The sequence below is a fragment of the Cnephaeus nilssonii genome, assembly GCF_951640355.1.
Source record: "Cnephaeus nilssonii genome assembly, chromosome: 7".
NCBI classification, from domain to species: Eukaryota; Metazoa; Chordata; class Mammalia; order Chiroptera; family Vespertilionidae; genus Cnephaeus; species Cnephaeus nilssonii.
This window is the reverse complement of record NC_137078.1, coordinates 60,087,554-60,105,408: the sequence shown is the minus strand read 5'-3', so window position 1 is coordinate 60,105,408 and position 17,855 is coordinate 60,087,554. Positions and strand designations below refer to the sequence as shown.

Sequence of the window (17,855 nt, the reverse complement as noted above, 5' to 3'; positions counted from 1 at the left end):
AGCCTGCAACCCGGGCACATGCCCTGACTGGGAATTGAACCATGATATGCTGGTTCATAGGCTGACACTCAATCACTCAGCCAAACCAGCCGGGCTAACCCCTGCCATTTTTAATTGGTAGTGAGTCAAGGTTTCATTATCTCTTGTTAGTTCCCTTAACTCTGTTTGTACTTCTGTAAATAGTCCATTTCTTAAACTCTCTTCAATTAAAGTGCCTGGGCATGCCACCTGTTTCCTGGTGGACCCAACAAAGATGGCTAGCAGGAGCTCAAGGTGATGATAAGTGAACACAGACCAGAGAAGAAGCTGTTATTGGTGCCCTAAGGGTAGTCCTGGCATACCATACAAGGGCGCTCAAGCCCACATCAGTCCTAGCCAATCACCCCAAGAGAGCAAGTGCAATGGGGGCTTTGGCCCAGAAAGGGAGCCACAGTATCACTGCATTCCTGAGGCCAGATAAAGAATGGGCCCTATGGATTAAAAATTATGATGTTGCCCGTAATGGGTTTGGCTCAGTGGATAGAGCGTTGGCCTGCGGACTGAAGGGTCCTGGGTTTGATTCCAGTCAAGGGCATGTACCTTGGTTGCAGGCACATCCCCAGTAGGGGGTGTGCAGGAGGCAGCTGATCAATGTTTCTCTCTCATCAATGTTTCTTTTTTTTTTTTTTTGGGTTGCAATCCATTTTTATTTTTTTATTTTTTTTTTTAAATTTCTTTATTGATTAAGGTGTCACATATTTGTCCTCATCCCCCCATTCCCATCCCACACCCCTCCCCTTGGATGCCCCAACCCTCTGTTGAACTTAAGCATTGGTTAGGCTCATATGCATGCACACAAGACCTTTGGTTGATCTCTCCCCCCTCCCCCCACCCTCCCCTATCCTCCCTCTGAGGCCCGATAGTCCGATCGATGCCTCCTTGTTTCTGGTTCTGTTCTTGTTCATCAGTCTATGTTGTTCATCATTTCCCCTAGATGAGCGAAATCATGTGTCACTATAGATATACTTATAAGAATTGAATGTGCGACGAGCAATAATAGTTATGCTGACAGGCAAATGAATCAGTCTGTAGTGAGTTTCTTTCTGGACCAACAGTTCTTTTGAGACCCAATATCAATGTCCACCGGTTCCCTATGAGTACATGTCGGCACTGACCCCTCAGCTCTGGATGGTGGACAAATGGTGGTAATGCAGGTCCGACTCCCTCTGGTTTGGTCTCGGCTGGACCCAGGGGCACTGCTTCACCCGGATCCAGGGGCCCACGGCCTCGCCCGGACCCGGGGCCAGGCTCACCCGGATCCAGGGGCCCGCGGCCTCGCCCGGACCCGGGGCCCAGGGCTCACCCGGCTCCAGGGGCCCGCGGCCTCGCCCGGACCCGGGGCCCAGGGCTCACCCGGCTCCAGGGGCCCGCGGCCTCGCCCGGACCCGGGGCCCAGGGCTCACCCGGCTCCAGGGGCCCGCGGCCTCGCCCGAACCCGGGGCCCAGGGCTCACCCGGCTCCAGGGGCCCGCGGCCTCGCCCGGACCCGGGGCCCAGGGCTCACCCGGCTCCAGGGGCCCGCGGCCTCGCCCGGACCCGGGGCCCAGGGCTCACCCGGCTCCAGGGGCCCGCGGCCTCGCCCGGACCCGGGGCCCAGGGCTCACCCGGCTCCAGGGGCCCGCGGCCTCGCCCGGACCCGGGGCCCAGGGCTCACCCGGCTCCAGGGGCCCGCGGCCTCGCCCCGACCCGGGGCCCAGGGCTCACCCGGCTCCAGGGGCCCGCGGCCTCGCCCCGACCCGGGGCCCAGGGCTCACCCGGCTCCAGGGGTCTCATCAATGTTTCTAACTCTCTATTCCTCTCCCTCTCTGTAAAAAATCAATAAAATTAAAAAATTAAAAAATAATAATGTGATTTCTTTTTTTAAAAAATGATGATGTCATGTTGAATAATTTTTTCTAGTTTTCTATCTTTTTTATAGTTTTTTTTTAAATATATTTTTATTGATTTTGAAGGATGAGAAACATCAATGATGGGAGGGAATCATTGATTGGCTGCCTCCTGCACGCTCCCTACTGGGGGCCGAGCCCGCAACCCGGGCATGCGCCCTTGACCGGAATTGAACCCAGGACCCCTGAGTCCGCCACTCTATACACTTAGCCAAATCGACTAGGGCTAGTTTTCTGTTTTCTTAGCCAATTGTTCTAGAGCATGTATTCTCAAATGAGGGTGGCAAAATCTTAAATGTTACAATGCTTTGGGGCTTCCAAAAGGCCACAGTCCATAAACAGAAAAACAGTATATCTATGATATTAAACTTTTATGGGGAGAAGTGTGATTCCGAAAATTCACCTAAAAATGTTCCTTAGGAGAGCAATAATAACAACAGCAAAGGTTGAGAAATGTTGTTCCAGAGAAAGTTAGTTTTGGTTATTGGTTCCTTCATAATGTACTTTTCAAAATATTTTTTTATTGATTTCAGAGCGGAGGGGAGAGGGAGAGAGAGATAGAAACATCAATGATGAGAGAGAATCATTGATCCGCTGCCTCCTGCACACCTCACACTGGGGATTGAGCCCACAACCTGGGCATGTGCCCTGACCGGGGAATCAAAACATGACCTCCTGGTTCCTAGGTCAATGCTCAACCACTGAGCCAAACCAGCCAGGCCATAATGTACTTTTTAATATACTTTATTTGATAATTAAAATTTGAGTCAAATGGAAAAGCTGATTGTTTTCTGTTGCATTTATGATTGGAAAAATAATTCCTACAAAGCCTGCCTCATATCAGGACCCTTCAATAGTCATGGCCCCGGAAGCACAGATAGAAACAAGCATCCTAGGGTTCCCTATTAGTAATTGCCCAGGGTTATAAAAACCAGAGTGTGGGTCGAAAGCTCGTATACAAAATTCACCCAGGCAAGAAGATGACAGAAGGGCTGTACTTGCTTCCAGGACCAACTTGGTGGAGGGAGTGCTTATATTCTTAGCAGCTGCAGAATAGCATGTTAGTGCTAATGAATGGACTTCTTCCCTTGTAAGTTACGCATTCTGTGGGTGTGACCTAAGGACCCTAAAAATCAACTGTACCGCTGCCTTTGAAAATATGATAGTACAAATTGACTGAGAACAATTGTACCTAACCAGCTGTCAGAGGCAAACTTGGGAGTCCTGGGGTGAAAGATTAGGTAGCTTGAATCCATTAACTATTGTTAGAAGAAAGAGGTCAAGCTGTGCTCAAACCACAGGGTTCGGCAAACCTTTTCTGTCAAGGCCAGGTACTAATTGCAAGTGGGATAATTACCATTGAGATGATGAAGAGCAGAGACACCATCCTGAACCTACATAAAGGGGGCGTCCTGCACGGGATGATCTAACCTGCCAGTGTGGGGGCTCCGCCAGCGATGCAGAGAAGGCTTCTAGGTCAACTCAGGACCATGAACATGAGAGCCATGCCCTACAGATGGCTGAGTAGCGAGGCTGGAACACCTAGGTCTCCAAGGACCTGTGAAACAGAGCCAGTGAGTCAGCCCCAGGCTGCCTATCTCAGCTCTTACGGGAAATTTCCTGGGGCTGACAACCAAAGAAAGTGGCTGACAACTCTGTCATGACATTAAGAGTTTATTAAGGGAATTTACATATGAGGCCCGTTCTGGGCAGCAGCAAGGTGACATGGATACCCTCCATGCCTCCCACCCTCAGACTGTGTTTTATAGCTAAAAACACTGAGTCTCCTTGCTGGGAGAGGAATGTATGTATAATTTAAAGGGGTTGGAGTCCACCAGGTGCTGAGAGCTCTGGCAGCAGAGCTGGTCCAGAGTCAGATAGCGTCAAGGGTGTGTCCCTCCAGAGGCAAAGCACAGAGTTCTTGTGTCCATTCACAGGCCCGGAGGCAGGGCACAGCGTCTGGGCTCCCCCCAGGAGTCAAGATGGTAGATTAGCTTCTAGACGAGCCAGTTCTGTCCGCACACTCCACCCCCCTAATCGCCTCTGACAAGCTCATCGCAATGTTCCCTGAGCCTCAGAGAGGGCCCTCTGGGTGACGCGTTACATTCATTCTGTTCAGCTTGCAGGCAAAGACCACAGCCACAGTAGAGGTAGCAGCAGGCTAGGATACGTATCCTATCTAATAAAAGGGTGATATGCAAATTAACCATCACTCCATCACAAAGCTGGCGGTGCCCATAGCTACAAGATGGCGGCGCCTCGTCCTCTCAGCCCCGCCGGAGTTCCCCAGTCCTGGTGGGGGCAGCAGCTGAGGGCGGGCAGCATGAGCGGCCTGGCGGAATGCTTTCAGAGGGCCTCTAGGCAGCGGGTACGGAGCAGTGGGGGGGCGGGGGCGTGGAGGGCAACACTTGCGTCATCGCCCCGGCAACGAGGCAAGTGTTCCGCACCCGGCCGCAGATGGGCCTCTGGGACCGGAGAGCCTCTGGGCAGCGGGCGCAGAGCGGCCAGGCCCCACAGAGAGCTACTGGCCCACGGATTCGTGCGCAGGGCTACTAGTAACTAATATAAAACAAGGATAAAGAGTAATGATGCCCCAAGACACAAACCATGATGATAACCATTGGGAAAAAGAAAGTTTGACAAGATGCGTATTTACTCATGGGTGTCTGTACAGCAAGGCTGGCATCGCCTGAGTTATCAGGAATGTATACACAACATTAAGTTTTAATGATGACGTAAGTCCCACCTTGAGCAGGTGTTAGAACACCCAGGGCCATGCAATTTTGAAGCACATCTTTCCTTGTGTAAACCATTTCTGTGTGAACCAGTGCAATGCCCTGGAAGCTGTACCTAATCACACATAGCACGTTGTGTGTGACTAGTTACAGCTTCTGTGTGCTGAATGGTATCCCCAACCTCCAGGGAAGGCACAGAAATAGCTGTGTGGTGGTCATCCCAGTAGAAAACACTCCTTATCCACCTACTGGCTAAATGGGTGTGATTTACAGGGTTCGTAACTGTTTTAGTCCACATCTCTGTACCCAAGGAAAACCTAGGGTGCACCGCCCAAGCCAGTCCAGGGACAGCCATGGCCATAGGTTGGAGCTACATAGCCATTCTGTCCCATTCAATGCCAGCCAGGCAATGCCAGAATGCCGAGACCAGTCAGGAGCACCAGTCCGTGGCTTGGAGTACAGTGACATTTCAGACTGCTGTCCAGGAAGCCAGCCCATTTCTCTGGTACTATGAGCGCAGGAACTGAGTGTGTGGTTGGCTTGTTCCCAGAATAATGGGGCAGCTTGGCTCAGATGGCCTGCAGTGGGTGCGAGCCAGATGAAACCATCCCAGATTTGCAAAAACCTTCCTTGTAGCAGTTGTTCTGGGATTTGATGGTGGGAAGCTTGGCTTTTGTTTTTTGTAACGGAGGGGTTGCTAGGACAATCACCTATTTCCGTGTGGCATTGACAGGGAAAGCGTTGCCATGTCCCGTGCTGTTAAAAGAGGCAGTTAGAGGCCAATGACATGCATCATCATTAGTAAATCCAGTGTTACATATGGTGCTTTGGCTTTGAGGAAGCCTTATAAACACCTGTAATTCCAACCAATCAGGTTGCACAGGCGATACTCACCAGGACAGGCCAGCCGTGCTGGAGAATGGCAACATGCCATTGGCATCACTTTGAGCCCAAGGTAGGAAAACATTCACTTCTCCACAGGCAGGGAGGAGCAGCATCAGGAACAGGAAGCTATGGGTGGAAATACGGATGTTGAGTGGGTCCAAGGACAACAGCGGCATTACTTGTTCGTTAAAATGTACTGTCTGCAGCTTGCGGACTCCGGGCAGGCGGTGCATATCAGGCATGCTGTGTGAGGGGCAAGGGTGCTGGGATTATTTATAAAGAGAGCGGGGTAGCAAAAGGCCATGCTAACTGACCTATCTTAGTGCCCTTTGGTGTTGGTGTCTGTTCATTGTACTGGTACACAGAGTGTTTGAGCCCAGGCTCCTGAAGGATCGATTGGGACCACATTAGCTGGCCAGGACACTCCTCACGGTCAGGCAATAAATATCCTATCCAACCTGGTTGGGGGGGGGGGGGGGCGGGCGGCTAATCCAACCCCCATTCAAGTGTCCCCTCTCCCGGTTTGACATCTCGAGGAGCTCTGAACTGCAGAGCTCCCCTGACCAGCTCTGGCACCCGGGCATTAGGCCATAGCTTTTCAACGAACTCTCTTTGTAACAGTACCTAGGGAGCCGCCCCGTGCTGGCACTGGCCGAATTTATTTTCCTAATTGCCTTGGCGATGACCTTTTCCACCTGTGCGAAGTAGAGAATTGTAAAAGGGCAAACAGCTGTGCCTTTAAAATATCATTTTTTTCATTCAATCAAGCCAGCAGCCTCTGAGTTACAGGCTCGGTGAAATCTCCCTTTTACATCCCTCTCCTGGGCCCAATCTTGGACATCATGTCCAATAAAATGTGTGCCTCGGTCACGGCCAAGGCACCGAGGTTAACCATACGCAACACTAACTTGTTCTAATCCCTTCCTTGCGGCTGTTTGGTTGGTTCTTTTGCAAGGCAAGGCTTGCAGCGGTCTGGTTGCAGTATCCACGCATGTTAAGAAGGCATATTTCTGTCCTTGGCAGAGACCCAATGTAATCTACCTGCCAGTCTTGTACAGGGATGGATGCTTTGTGTATATGCCCTGGTATGTGTGGGGTGCAGCGGGGGCGCAAGTGAGAACACGCCAGGCAACTGGTTACTGCCACCACTATATCAGCACAAGAGAGGGGCAGTCTGGCCCCCTTTATTATTTGCCATCCCAGCCGCGCACTGCGATGCCCACGCTGCTTGGCATCCAGTCTGCTGGTGCGGGTGTTTGTGAAGGAGCCGGTGTCCTGATCTCTTCCAGGACATCAACCTCCTTTCTGGGAGGTGGGTCAGACAAGTGAGCAGAGACGTGATAGACTGTCAGACTAGCAGTTGGCTCCTGGGACGTTTCCCATGTTCTGCCATATTGTGGCCCCCACAGCAGCTTCCTTCCTCCTTGCCAGCTATCTGGTGCCCATTGTGCCAGCCAGGTCTGAGACCCTAATATAGCCCAACTGTTTGTACAGAGGACCATACGCCATGGTTCATGTGTACATACCAGCCATGTGGCCCTTAGTTCTGCCCACTGGCTACTGTGGAACTCCCATTACTATTGTGTCTGTCTGGGGTTGGATGGCTACCGCAGTCCACACACAAGGATTACCTTGGCTAGACCCATCTATATGCCATGCCTACTTTCACTGGTGAGGGCATCTCTTGTGGGACTCTATAGTGGGGGCTCTTGTCATACACTGGCACCCAAACGACAGGTAACCCATTGCCTAAAGGGCTTGTGGGAAGGACACTGCTGTACATATGCATGCCATTTCTGCAAGATGGGGGCTTGGGCAACAGCTCAAGCAGGCCTTGCAAACAACCCCTCTATCCAACCTTTAGTGGGAGGCCCGTCTGCACTGTCACCAGTAGCGTGGCAGTGATGGGTTCTATGGGTGGCAGTGCTTTATGCACTCCCAAGGCCTATTGTTCAAGGGGAGAATCACAGGTCTCTGTACCTCCCATAGTTGGGACCAGCACACAAGGGGATGGCTTACCCTTGTTGCGTTTGCTGTAGGCCCAATTAGTTCCCTTGGGGCTTACAGTTACGACCAAAGATATGGGTATCCCAGCAAGAGAGGAACCCAAGGCCTGAGCCTGGGTGATTAGAACCTTTGCTTTCCCAAATCCAGCTTCCTGATCCCCTTCCCAACGTCAATGAGTGCCTTTCTTTATCAGTCAATATAATATATAGAAACATTGAGCCATTATGTTGCTGCCCGAGGGCAATGGTATCCTGCTGGTATCCTAAAAAGCCTAAAAAAATATTTTAGGTGTGGGAAAATGCTGTATCTTACCAATGACAGTGCCCTTCATGAGATGCATCTTACCCAACCAGGTGACCCCTAGGAACTTCACAGCTAAGCTCAGGCCTTGTATCTTTTGTGGATGGACAGCCCATCCTCTGGCTCGGAGATGGGCAAACAGGATGTCTAAGTGTTGCTGTAACCATTGCAGTTCTTCATAGGTTAGCATCTCATCATCAATATAATGAAACCATTGGATATTGGGAGGGGGTGGATACAGAGACAAATCTCTAGAAACTATCCCATGGCATGCAGGGGTCTATGTAAATATCCTTGAGGGAACAGTTGGAAGGTATACTCCACATGGGAAACACATTTTCTAACAGTTTCTTTGCCACCGTGAGGGCATCAGCCTTGCATCAGGGGAAGGCTTCAGTCCATCTGGAAAACATACACACAACAACAAGAACATATTGATAACCCATACTAAGTGGCAGTGGTGTGAAGTCCAGCTTAATTGCCCGATAGTGGATGAAGGAATGCAAAAACTGAAAAATGGGTTTTGCCCAGGAGCCTGGAAGAATCAAGTGACTTGGTTGGGTTTCCCATAACCTCAACTGTTTATGTAATTTACAACCATTGTCTACCCATTTAAATTTTCCTGATTCAGGAGCAGACTGTTGCCATGTTACAAGGATATCAGGATGATAAAAATCTGGCATTAAGGAGTTATTTTTGCAGAAGCAGAATGGACTTCATCCATATGTATGCCACTGTCTTCATAAACTGTGTTGCTGCTGACTTTTAAAAATATTTTAAATATATTTTTATTGATTTCAGAGAGAAAGGGCGAGGAAGAGGAAGTTAGAAACATCAATAATGAGAGAGAATCATTCATTGGCTGCCTCCTGCACACCCCACACTGGGGATCGAGCCTCAACCTGGGCACGTGCCCTTGACCAGAATCGAACCTGCAACCCTCTCAGTCCACAGACTGACACTCTATCCACTGAGCCAAACCAGCTAGGGCTAAAAATATTTTTATTGTTGATAATATTACAGATGTCTCCCATCTCTCCCCCTCCCATCTTCCCCTCCCCCTTCCCAGCTCCTATCCACCTCTCCCAGGTCTTCATGCTGCTGCCTTTTTATGAAAGTCAGCTAGGGCAGTGGTCGGCAAACTCATTAGTCAACAGAGCCAAATATCAATAGTATAACGATTGAAATTTCTTTTGAGAGCCAAATTTTTCAAACTTAAACTATATAGGTAGGTACATTGTTAATAACTTAATTAGGGTACTCCTAAGCTGGCCTTTGCTAAAAACTCAAGGGGCCAAAGAGCAGCATGTGGCTCGAGAGCCGCAGTTTGCCGATCACTGAGCTAGGGCATTTCAAATACAAAAGGCTAGCTTTTACTATTGAGAAGATACAGTATTCTTAAGCAATCAGAGACCCATATAATATCTTATCAGGAGCAGACCCATAGTTCAAGAAAACTGTCCTTTTAATAGAAGGAAAGAGAACCAAACTCTAGTTTTGTATCAGCTGACTTTTAATATTTAAATCCACTTACTTAATTAAATCTATTTTAATCTTAGTAGGTTACCCACAAGAACTTCATGAGACTAAAAACATGTTGGTTTTAACTATACCAACAAACTTAAAGTAGCTTGGGTATCAAATATTTTATCAGATCACATGGTCCTGAAAAGCATTGGGTTAGTTTCTATATTTTTGAGAATTTTAGAATACCCAGTCCCTGTGCACTTGTTTACTTTTTAAGTCAATTAAACATAGCCCTTTCACAAGTTAGCATTACCATCCATTGGTAGAAAATGCCGCATAAATACAACACATAGAGACCCACATGAACATGCAAACAGACTTCACGGCTTTCATAAAATAAGTGGGATCTGTTTAAAGGACCTTTGTCCATCCCACCCCACCCTCAGCCTTTATCGGCCAGTCCCAATGCTAACAGAGTTGCAGACATTCTAATATCTTTTTCTAGTTTCCATTTTTCCTCTAATTTACTAAACCCTGACATCTACCTCTAGCTGTCATCATTGGCCAACCAAGCCAAACCACCCATAAGAGGAACCAGCCTAATGTAGTTGTGACCATAAATATTCCTGCCTTGAGTCAGTGTCGTTCCTCAAACAGGTGCATGAGGCCTGAGTTTCCAGGGTGTCCCCATGCTCAGGCACGGGCATCTAGCATATCGGCATTCTCTCCCCACATGGAAGTAAATAGCCAACTCAGGAATTACCCCAAGGGTGCCCCTTTACTAAAGCCCATTTCTTCCATCTCTTGGTTGGTTCATCAATTATTCATACCCACAGACCCAGGGAAAAGCCCCAAGATTGAAAAATCTACCTCCCAAGAGGAGGGCAGTGAAAAAAAAAAAAAAAAAAAAAAAGGCTGTCCACTCCAGTCTGGTAATCCATAGAGTTTATTAAAGGAACTTACATGGGAGGCACGTCTTGGGCAGTGGCATGAGGACACGGAACTGTTTTATCCTTCCTCCCCCAGACTCTGCTTTATAGCTAAAAGCAGTGAGTCTACGTGTTTGGGAAGGAATGTGTGTTTAATCTAAGGCAAGGGGGACCAGCAGGTGCAGAGAAGGCTCTGGTGCCAGAGCCGGTGAGGAGGCAGATCATGTCCAAGGTGGCGAACTCCAGGGGCGAGCAGAGTTCTTGTGTTGGTTGCATGCCTGAGGGTGGGCGGGGCAGGTCTGGGCATCACCCTGGGAGACATGGATTAGCTTCAGGACAGAATCAACTCTGTCCACACCTTGGGACTTCCATTTTTGGAGGGGGAAATCTCCTCTCTCACTTAGGTTATTGTTATTTTGGTTCTCAGTTCTTTGCAGTTGAACCTAATTCTAGTTAATCTATATATCCTAATATATATACAGAGCTGGGTGGCACATGACCGAACAGGCGACTGGTCACCATGAACTGCATGGAACACCTCTCAGTCCCCCCCTCCCCCAGCCCCCAAGCCGCTCACCATGAGTGGGGGCTGGTGGTGGGGCGGGACTGGGGACTGTTGAGCTGTGGTGACAGACTGCTTCGTGGGGTGGCCATGAGCTTAGTGGAGCAGTCACTCAGGCAGCAGCAAGTTTTGCGAAGCAGTCATGGGGCAGGGGAGTTTCACAGAGCAGTTGTGGGGTCGGGGAGCCTCACGGAGCAGTGGCGGGTGGGGGAGAGTTTTGTGGAGCGTCCAGCGGTGAGCTTCACGGGGTGGCAGCAAGCTTCACGGAGCAGTCGAGGGGCAGCAAGCAACACAGAGCGTTCCAGGGCAGGGAGATTCACATAGTGTCGGAGGGCGGCAGAGGCCATGCAATGAAAGCCAGGCTAAGCCTTGGGACCCTAACCGCGCACAATTTCGTGCACGCTGGTCCTCCAGTCCTATATAATAAAAACCTAATATGCAAATTGACCATCACACCAACACACAAGATGACTGCCCCCATGTGGTCAAAGATGGCTGCCCCCATGTGGACACAAGATGGCCACCACAAGATGGCCAGCAGGGAAGGGCAGTTGTGGGTGATCAGGCCAGCAGGGGAGGGCAGTTAGGGGCGACCAGGCTGACAGAGGAGGGCAGTTGGGGGTGACCGAGCCTGCAGGGGAGGGCAGTTGGGAGGGACAAGGCCTGCAGGGGAGGGCAGTTAGGGGTGACCAGGCCAGTAGGGGAGGGCAGTTGGGGGACAAGGCCTGCAGGGGAGGGCAGTTGTGAGTGACCAGGCCTGCAGCGGAGGGCAGTTAGGAGCAATCGAGCCAGCAGGAGAGTGCAGTTGGGGGGGATCAGGCCTGCAGGGGAGGGCAGTTGGGGGGGCCCAGGCCTGCAGGGGAGGGCAATTGGGAGTGACCAGGCTGGCAGAGGAGGGCAGTTAGGGGTGACCATGCCTGCAGGGGAGGGCAGTTAGGGGTGACCCAGCAAGCAGGGGAGGGCAGTTGGGGGCAATTGGGCCAGCAGGGGAGCAGTTAGGCGTCGATCAGGCTGGCAGGGGAGTGGTTAGGGGGTGATCAGGCTGGCAGGCAGAAGTGGTTAGGGGCAACCAGGCAGGCAGGCAGGTGAATGGTTGGGAATCAGCAGTCCTGGATTGTGAGAGGGATGTCTGACTGCCCATTTAGGCCCAGTCGGACATCCCTCAAGGGGTCCTAGATTGGAGAGGGTGCAGGCTGGGCTGAGGGACACCCCACCCCATGCACGAATTTCATGCACTGGGCCTCTAGTACATATATAAAAGCCTAAGCAACTGTTCAACTAGTAGCTATGACATGCACGGACCACCAGGGGGCAGACGCTCAACACACAGGCATGGAAACATGGAACAGACTGGTGAATCTCAGCAGGAAGGGGGGAGCAGGGACGGGGTAGGGCAGGAAGAGATTAACCAAAGATCTTACATGCATACTAGAGGCCCAGTGCGCGGATTTGAGCACCGGTGGAGTCTCTCAGCCTGTTCTGTGGGGATCGGGCCAAAACTGGCAGTCCAACATCCCCCAAGGGGTCCCGGATTGCGAGAGGGCACAGGCCAGGCTGAGGGACCCCATCAATGCACAAATCTGTGCCCTGGGCCTCTAGTCTAAATATAATGAAAAATAAGTCAGTGTAACAGAATTACATTAAATAAAATAGAATTTGGGGCTCAAGTAAGTATTTAGAAGGGCAGTACCTAAAAATAAAAGGAACAATTTCCCCCCCAAAAAAAAATTTTTTTTGAACTTAAATGTACTTATTATCATATATATACATATTAGACCAATTTTAGGTTCACAGGAAAGTTGAATGGAAGATACACAGTTTTTCCATATATCTCCTGCCCCCCTCCCCCCCACACACACACACGGCCTCCCTCATTATCAACATCTCCCACCCAAGTGGTACATTTATTCCAATCAATGAACCTACATTGACACATCGTTATCACCCAGAGTCCATAGTTTACATTAGTGTTCATTCCTGGTGTTGTACATTCCATGGGTTTGGACAAATGTATAATGATGTGTATCCCCCACTGTAGTACTCTAAACATCCTCTGCCCTCTGCCAATTCATCTTTCCCTCTCTGCTAACCCCTGGTAACCACTGATCTTTTTACTGTCTCCACAGCTTTACCTTCTCCAGAATGTCATACAATTGAAATCATACCATATGTAGCCTTTCCATATTGGCTTCTTTCACTTAGTAATGTGCATTTACGTTTTCTGCATGTCTTTTCATGTTTCGATAGGTTATTTCTTTACATGATGAATAACATTCCCTTCTCTGGATGTACCACAGTTTATCCATTTGCCTACTGAAGGACATCTGGTTGTTTTGAATTTTGGCAATTATGAATAAAGCTGCTATAAATAAGCTCTTATAATTTTTTCAGAGACAAGAAAAAGAAGAAAAGCTACCTAACTCATTTTATGAGACTAGTGTAATTTGGATAGCCAAATACAAAAATAAAATTTTACGAGCATTTGAGATCATGCTTCCTGGCAATTGTCATCAGTTTGGCTAAGATAAGCTAAAACTCGCCCTGGTCAGTGTGGCTCAGTTGGTTGGAGCATCACCCCTTGCACAGAAGGGTCATGGGTTCAATTCCTGGTCAGGGCACATACCCGTTGTGGGTTTGATTCCTCATTGGAGTACATATGGGAGGCAACCAATCCATGTTTCTCTCTCACATGTCTTTCTCTCTTTCTCTCGCTCCCCCTCTCTCTTTCTCTTTCTCTAAAAATCAGTAAAACAGGGAGACAGCGACGACCTCGAGCGGCGGGTCGCTTGGGCTGGGCATGGCGGCGGCGTGGAGCCCCGCGGTGGCAGCCCTCTGCTCAGCGGGATCCCCGGGCTCCTCTCCTCTTCGCTGCACCCAGCGGATGTTTGCCTCGCAGCCTGAGGGGGAGCTCAAAGTAACCCAAATCCTCAAAGAAAACTTTCCTCGAGCTACAACTATCAAAGTCACTAACATTTCAGGAGGCTGTGGGGCAATGTATGAAATCCAAATCGAGTCAGAAGAATTTAAGGAGAAGAGGACTGTCCAGCAGCACCAGATGGTAAATCAGGCCCTAAAAGAAGAAATCAAAGGAATGCACGGATTGCCGATATTTACCTCCCCAAACACTGACCACGCCCCGGCTGCATAAATGCTGCTGCTTAAAACCTTGGATGAACTTGACTCTTCTTTCCTAGGCATTTGCCAAAAAAAAATGTATCTATTTTGTTCATAGACATTTCCATGTTATAATTATAGAAGAATATGTTATCTATTTATATGTTAATTAAAGGCAACAGATAACTGAAAAGTAAAAATCAATAAAAACATATTCTCTGGTTAGGATTAACATAAAATAAAACTCTTAAAAATAAATAAATAAATAAATAAAATTATATCTCAGTGTCTCTTATAAATTAAAAAAAGTAAATTACAGTAATTTTAAATCATATTTAATACTATATTAAGAAAACAAACCAAAAAAACAACAACATATGACCAAGTAGGGCCTTTGGGAAACACCAGGTTGAGAGAGGTTGTCTAGTGTATAGTTAAGACAGGTTTTGGAGCCAGTATGTCTGATATCTTCTAGCTGTGTGACCATGGGCAATTTGCCTAACCTCTCTGTGCCTTGGTTTTCTCACTTCTAACAGGGATATAATAATAGTTCCTATCTCATAGGATTATTGTGTAGATTAAATGAGTGAGATAAGTCCAGAACTTAGAAAAGAGCCTCAATTAATTCTCATCTCATCAAACACAGTGGACATAGAGGCCACTAAAGAAAGATGAGATACAAGACTGACGTCAGCAAGGATGACAAGACAGAAACCTCCTTGGGGGACAGAGGATGCCACTCTGGGATGGGAAGAACCCAGAATTAACTGAGTTTTGAACCAAGGTGACAAAGAAATGACTAAATTGGACTGAATTTCCTTGAATAGGAGCAATCAGGTTTTTGCATCAGGCAGAATCGGGGCTCAGAGTCAGAAATGAACTGAGTGATAGAAAGTACAGTTACATTTTAGCACTCCTGAGTCAGGGCTGTGAACAGGGCCAGCTACATAATTTGCAGGATGCTGTACAAAATAAAAATGTAAGGTCCCTTGTTCAAAGAGCAGGAATCATGTGCTTTTAAAGGTACTAAAAATGTAATGCTTTTTCCTTTCTTTCAAGATCTCCTTTTTAATTTGCTATTTACTATTGTTCTGAGCAAAGGGAATTTTAAAAACTTAAATGATTAGCACGAATTACCATTCATCTTTATATTGTGCAGTGGCAGTCTTACATGCAAATTTAGGAACACTGAATTCACATGTGGAACCACTGAAATGACCCAATCCATATTTCATAGCTCGCACAGGAATATGCGTTTTGTTCTTACCCGAACAGTAGAAACACTGCACAAAACTAAACGGGCTTTCTTTCATTTCGTGACGCACACACGTCCTACCAACACGCTTGTCCTTCGCCTTAGTGATTAGTGAGGAAGCACTGAAGGAAAAGGCACTGTGGAGTGGCCGCTTTCCCTTTCCTCTGTAACACAGCAGCATTCACATCACACCTCACTCTCACTCCGAGTCCTTGCTGCAGACCCAGGTGTCATGGGCCCATCAGAAGCCAGGGAAGAGAATGTTATAAGGAGGTTCAGTGCGGGAAGAAAACGTGGAGGCTGCTCATGACCTGAGAGCAGTGATTTTCAACTTTTTCATCTCATGGCACACATGAACTAATTAGTAAAATTCTACAGCACACCATGAAATATATATTTTGCCGATCTGACAAAAATACAGGTATAATTTATTTTATTTTTTGTTAATCCTCACCCAAGGATATTTTTTCCATTGCTTCAGAGAGAATTGGAAGGAGGGAAGGAGGGGGAGAGAGAGAGAGGAGAGAGAGAGAAAGAGAGAGAGAGAGAGAGAGAGAGAGAGAGAGATTGATGTGAGAGAGATACATTGATTGGTTGCCTCCTGCATGCACTCTGACCCTGACCAGGGGATGGGTGGGAGGCTGGGGGCGGGGGAGGGTATAAAACCTGCAACCCACTACTCTTCAGTGCACGGGCCAACACTCTATCCATCGAGGCCACCCCCCAGCCAAGGCAATATAGGTATAATTTTGATTCATTCACACCAGACAGCTATTGTTGTGTTGACTGTTGTTATTTTTTATTTAACAATCTAAGGAAAAGAGGTCAGTGTCCCTGACTAAATATCAGGTATTGCATGTTTTTTTAAAATTCTTGCAGACACTGGTTAAAAATGGCTGCCTTACAGAAAACTGTTTTGATGGAATAACGGGGTGGAAGCCACATTGAAGGCAGTAGAATTGTGAGTGGGAAGTGAGGAAACAGGGATAGTAAGTATTATAAGGAGTTTGGTTGTACAGGATAGGGAAAGGCAGCATCTAAAGGGGCATGTGTGGTTTTGAGGAAGGATTTGTTTTTAACTGGCAAGCTCCTTCCTACCTCTTAGGATTGTCGTGATGATTAAATGACATCATGCATATGAAGGGTTAAGCCTAGTGCCTGGTACATAGTACACAGTCAACAAACATTAGCTTTAAAAATAGGGTGAAGTAGTATGAACATCTCCATTTCATATAACTGTCGGTGTGCCTAACTCCAAACTTTCAAGCACTCCAATAAATGACTTCACAGCCTGCTAAATTGCCACTCTTAAGCAGATTGCCCTTCGGTTAAGCAGATTATTGATTAAACCCTCAGGCAAAGAAATGTACAGCAGTGTTTAAAGTACTAACAGAAGCTGGATAAAGTATTTTGAATACAGTACTTATTGTTTTATCCTTATAATGATTACATACTCTGCCCTCAGCACACAGGATGAATACAGTTAACCGCCCTTTTCCATCATCAAGTCAGTCTCTTTTGGAAAACCGGCAGGCTTCAAGGCCAGTCAACACTATGATGTGAGCGCCACCTGCTGCTGAGAAACTTAAAGGCACGCTCAGATAGTCTTAATGTCTTTTTTTTTTTTTCTTTTTGGTTTTTTTTTTTTTTAATTGATTTTAGAGAGAGAGGAAGGGAGAGAGAGATAGAGAGATAAAAAAAACATTGACTTGTTGCCTTCTGCACGCCCCCTACTGGGGGTCGAGCCCGCAACCCAGGCATGTGCCCTAACTGGGAATCGAACCTCTTGGTTCATGTCTTGAATTATTAGTTCAAGGTATTACTTATTCCAGAGATCCTTCCTAGGGATGAAACTTAGATGATACTTATTTCAGATATCTAGTTAAAAGTGAAAACTTGAGCTTTTCCCATCCTTTTCTGGCGTCCAAGATGTGGAAGCGAGGACACGGCGGGTCCTCCGGGGAGAAATGCCGCTTTCCCTGGGTCCTCCGGTAGGAGCCATGATCCACTGTGCTGACAACACAGGAGCCAAAAATCTGTGTATTATCTCTGTGAAGATCAAGGGACGGCGGAACAGACTTCCTGCAGCCGGGGTGAGTGGCACGGTGATGGTCACCGTCAGAACAGGCAAGCCAGAGCTCAGAAAGAAGGTACATCCAGCGGTAGTAATTGGATAACGGAAACCATGCCGGAGAAAAGATGGCGTGTTTCTTTATTTTGAAGATAATGCGGGGGTCATAGTAAACAATAAAGGCGAAATGAAAGGTTCTGCCAGCACAGGACCAGTTGCAAAGGAGTGTGCAGATTTGTGGCCCAGGATTCATCCAATGCTGGCACCATTGCATGACTCTCTGGTGTATTTGTAAAGGAAAAACCCATTAAAAGTTATTGACACTCAAAAAAAACCCACAAAAAAAAACAAGTTAAAATTTGAAAAGTTCCCTTTAACTAGCAGTTAATTAGTTAACTGGCCAAATATTTGTGCATTGTCCCCGTTTTAACCCAGGTATGTGCCCTTGACCAGAATCGAACCCAGGACCCTTCAGTCGGCAGGCTGATGCTCTATCTACTGAGCCAATCTGGTTAGGGCAGAAGTTTTAAATTTTAAAATTTGAATTAGCCCTAGCCAGTTTGGCTCAGTGGATAGAGCCTCGGGCCTGCGGACTGAAGGGTCCCA

At 47.8% G+C, this 17,855-nt stretch overlaps 1 protein-coding gene and 1 pseudogene across 2 annotated transcripts; both read left to right on the top strand.

Annotated features, from left to right (window-relative positions):
* Positions 1–13,606: 13,606 nt before the first annotated feature.
* Positions 13,607–13,957, top strand: LOC307103479 (bolA-like protein 3; the record flags this gene model as incomplete). The annotated part of the gene is made up of 1 exon (XM_079777831.1): positions 13,607–13,957. One exon carries the CDS (start codon positions 13,607–13,609, stop codon positions 13,955–13,957), a length of 351 nt encoding a protein of 116 aa, XP_079633957.1.
* A 3,150-nt stretch (positions 13,958–17,107) lies between these two features.
* Positions 17,108–17,525, top strand: LOC307102491 (large ribosomal subunit protein uL14-like; annotated as a pseudogene). The gene has a single exon. The product of its transcript is annotated as a large ribosomal subunit protein uL14-like (transcript).
* The last annotated feature ends 330 nt before the right edge of the window (positions 17,526–17,855 follow it).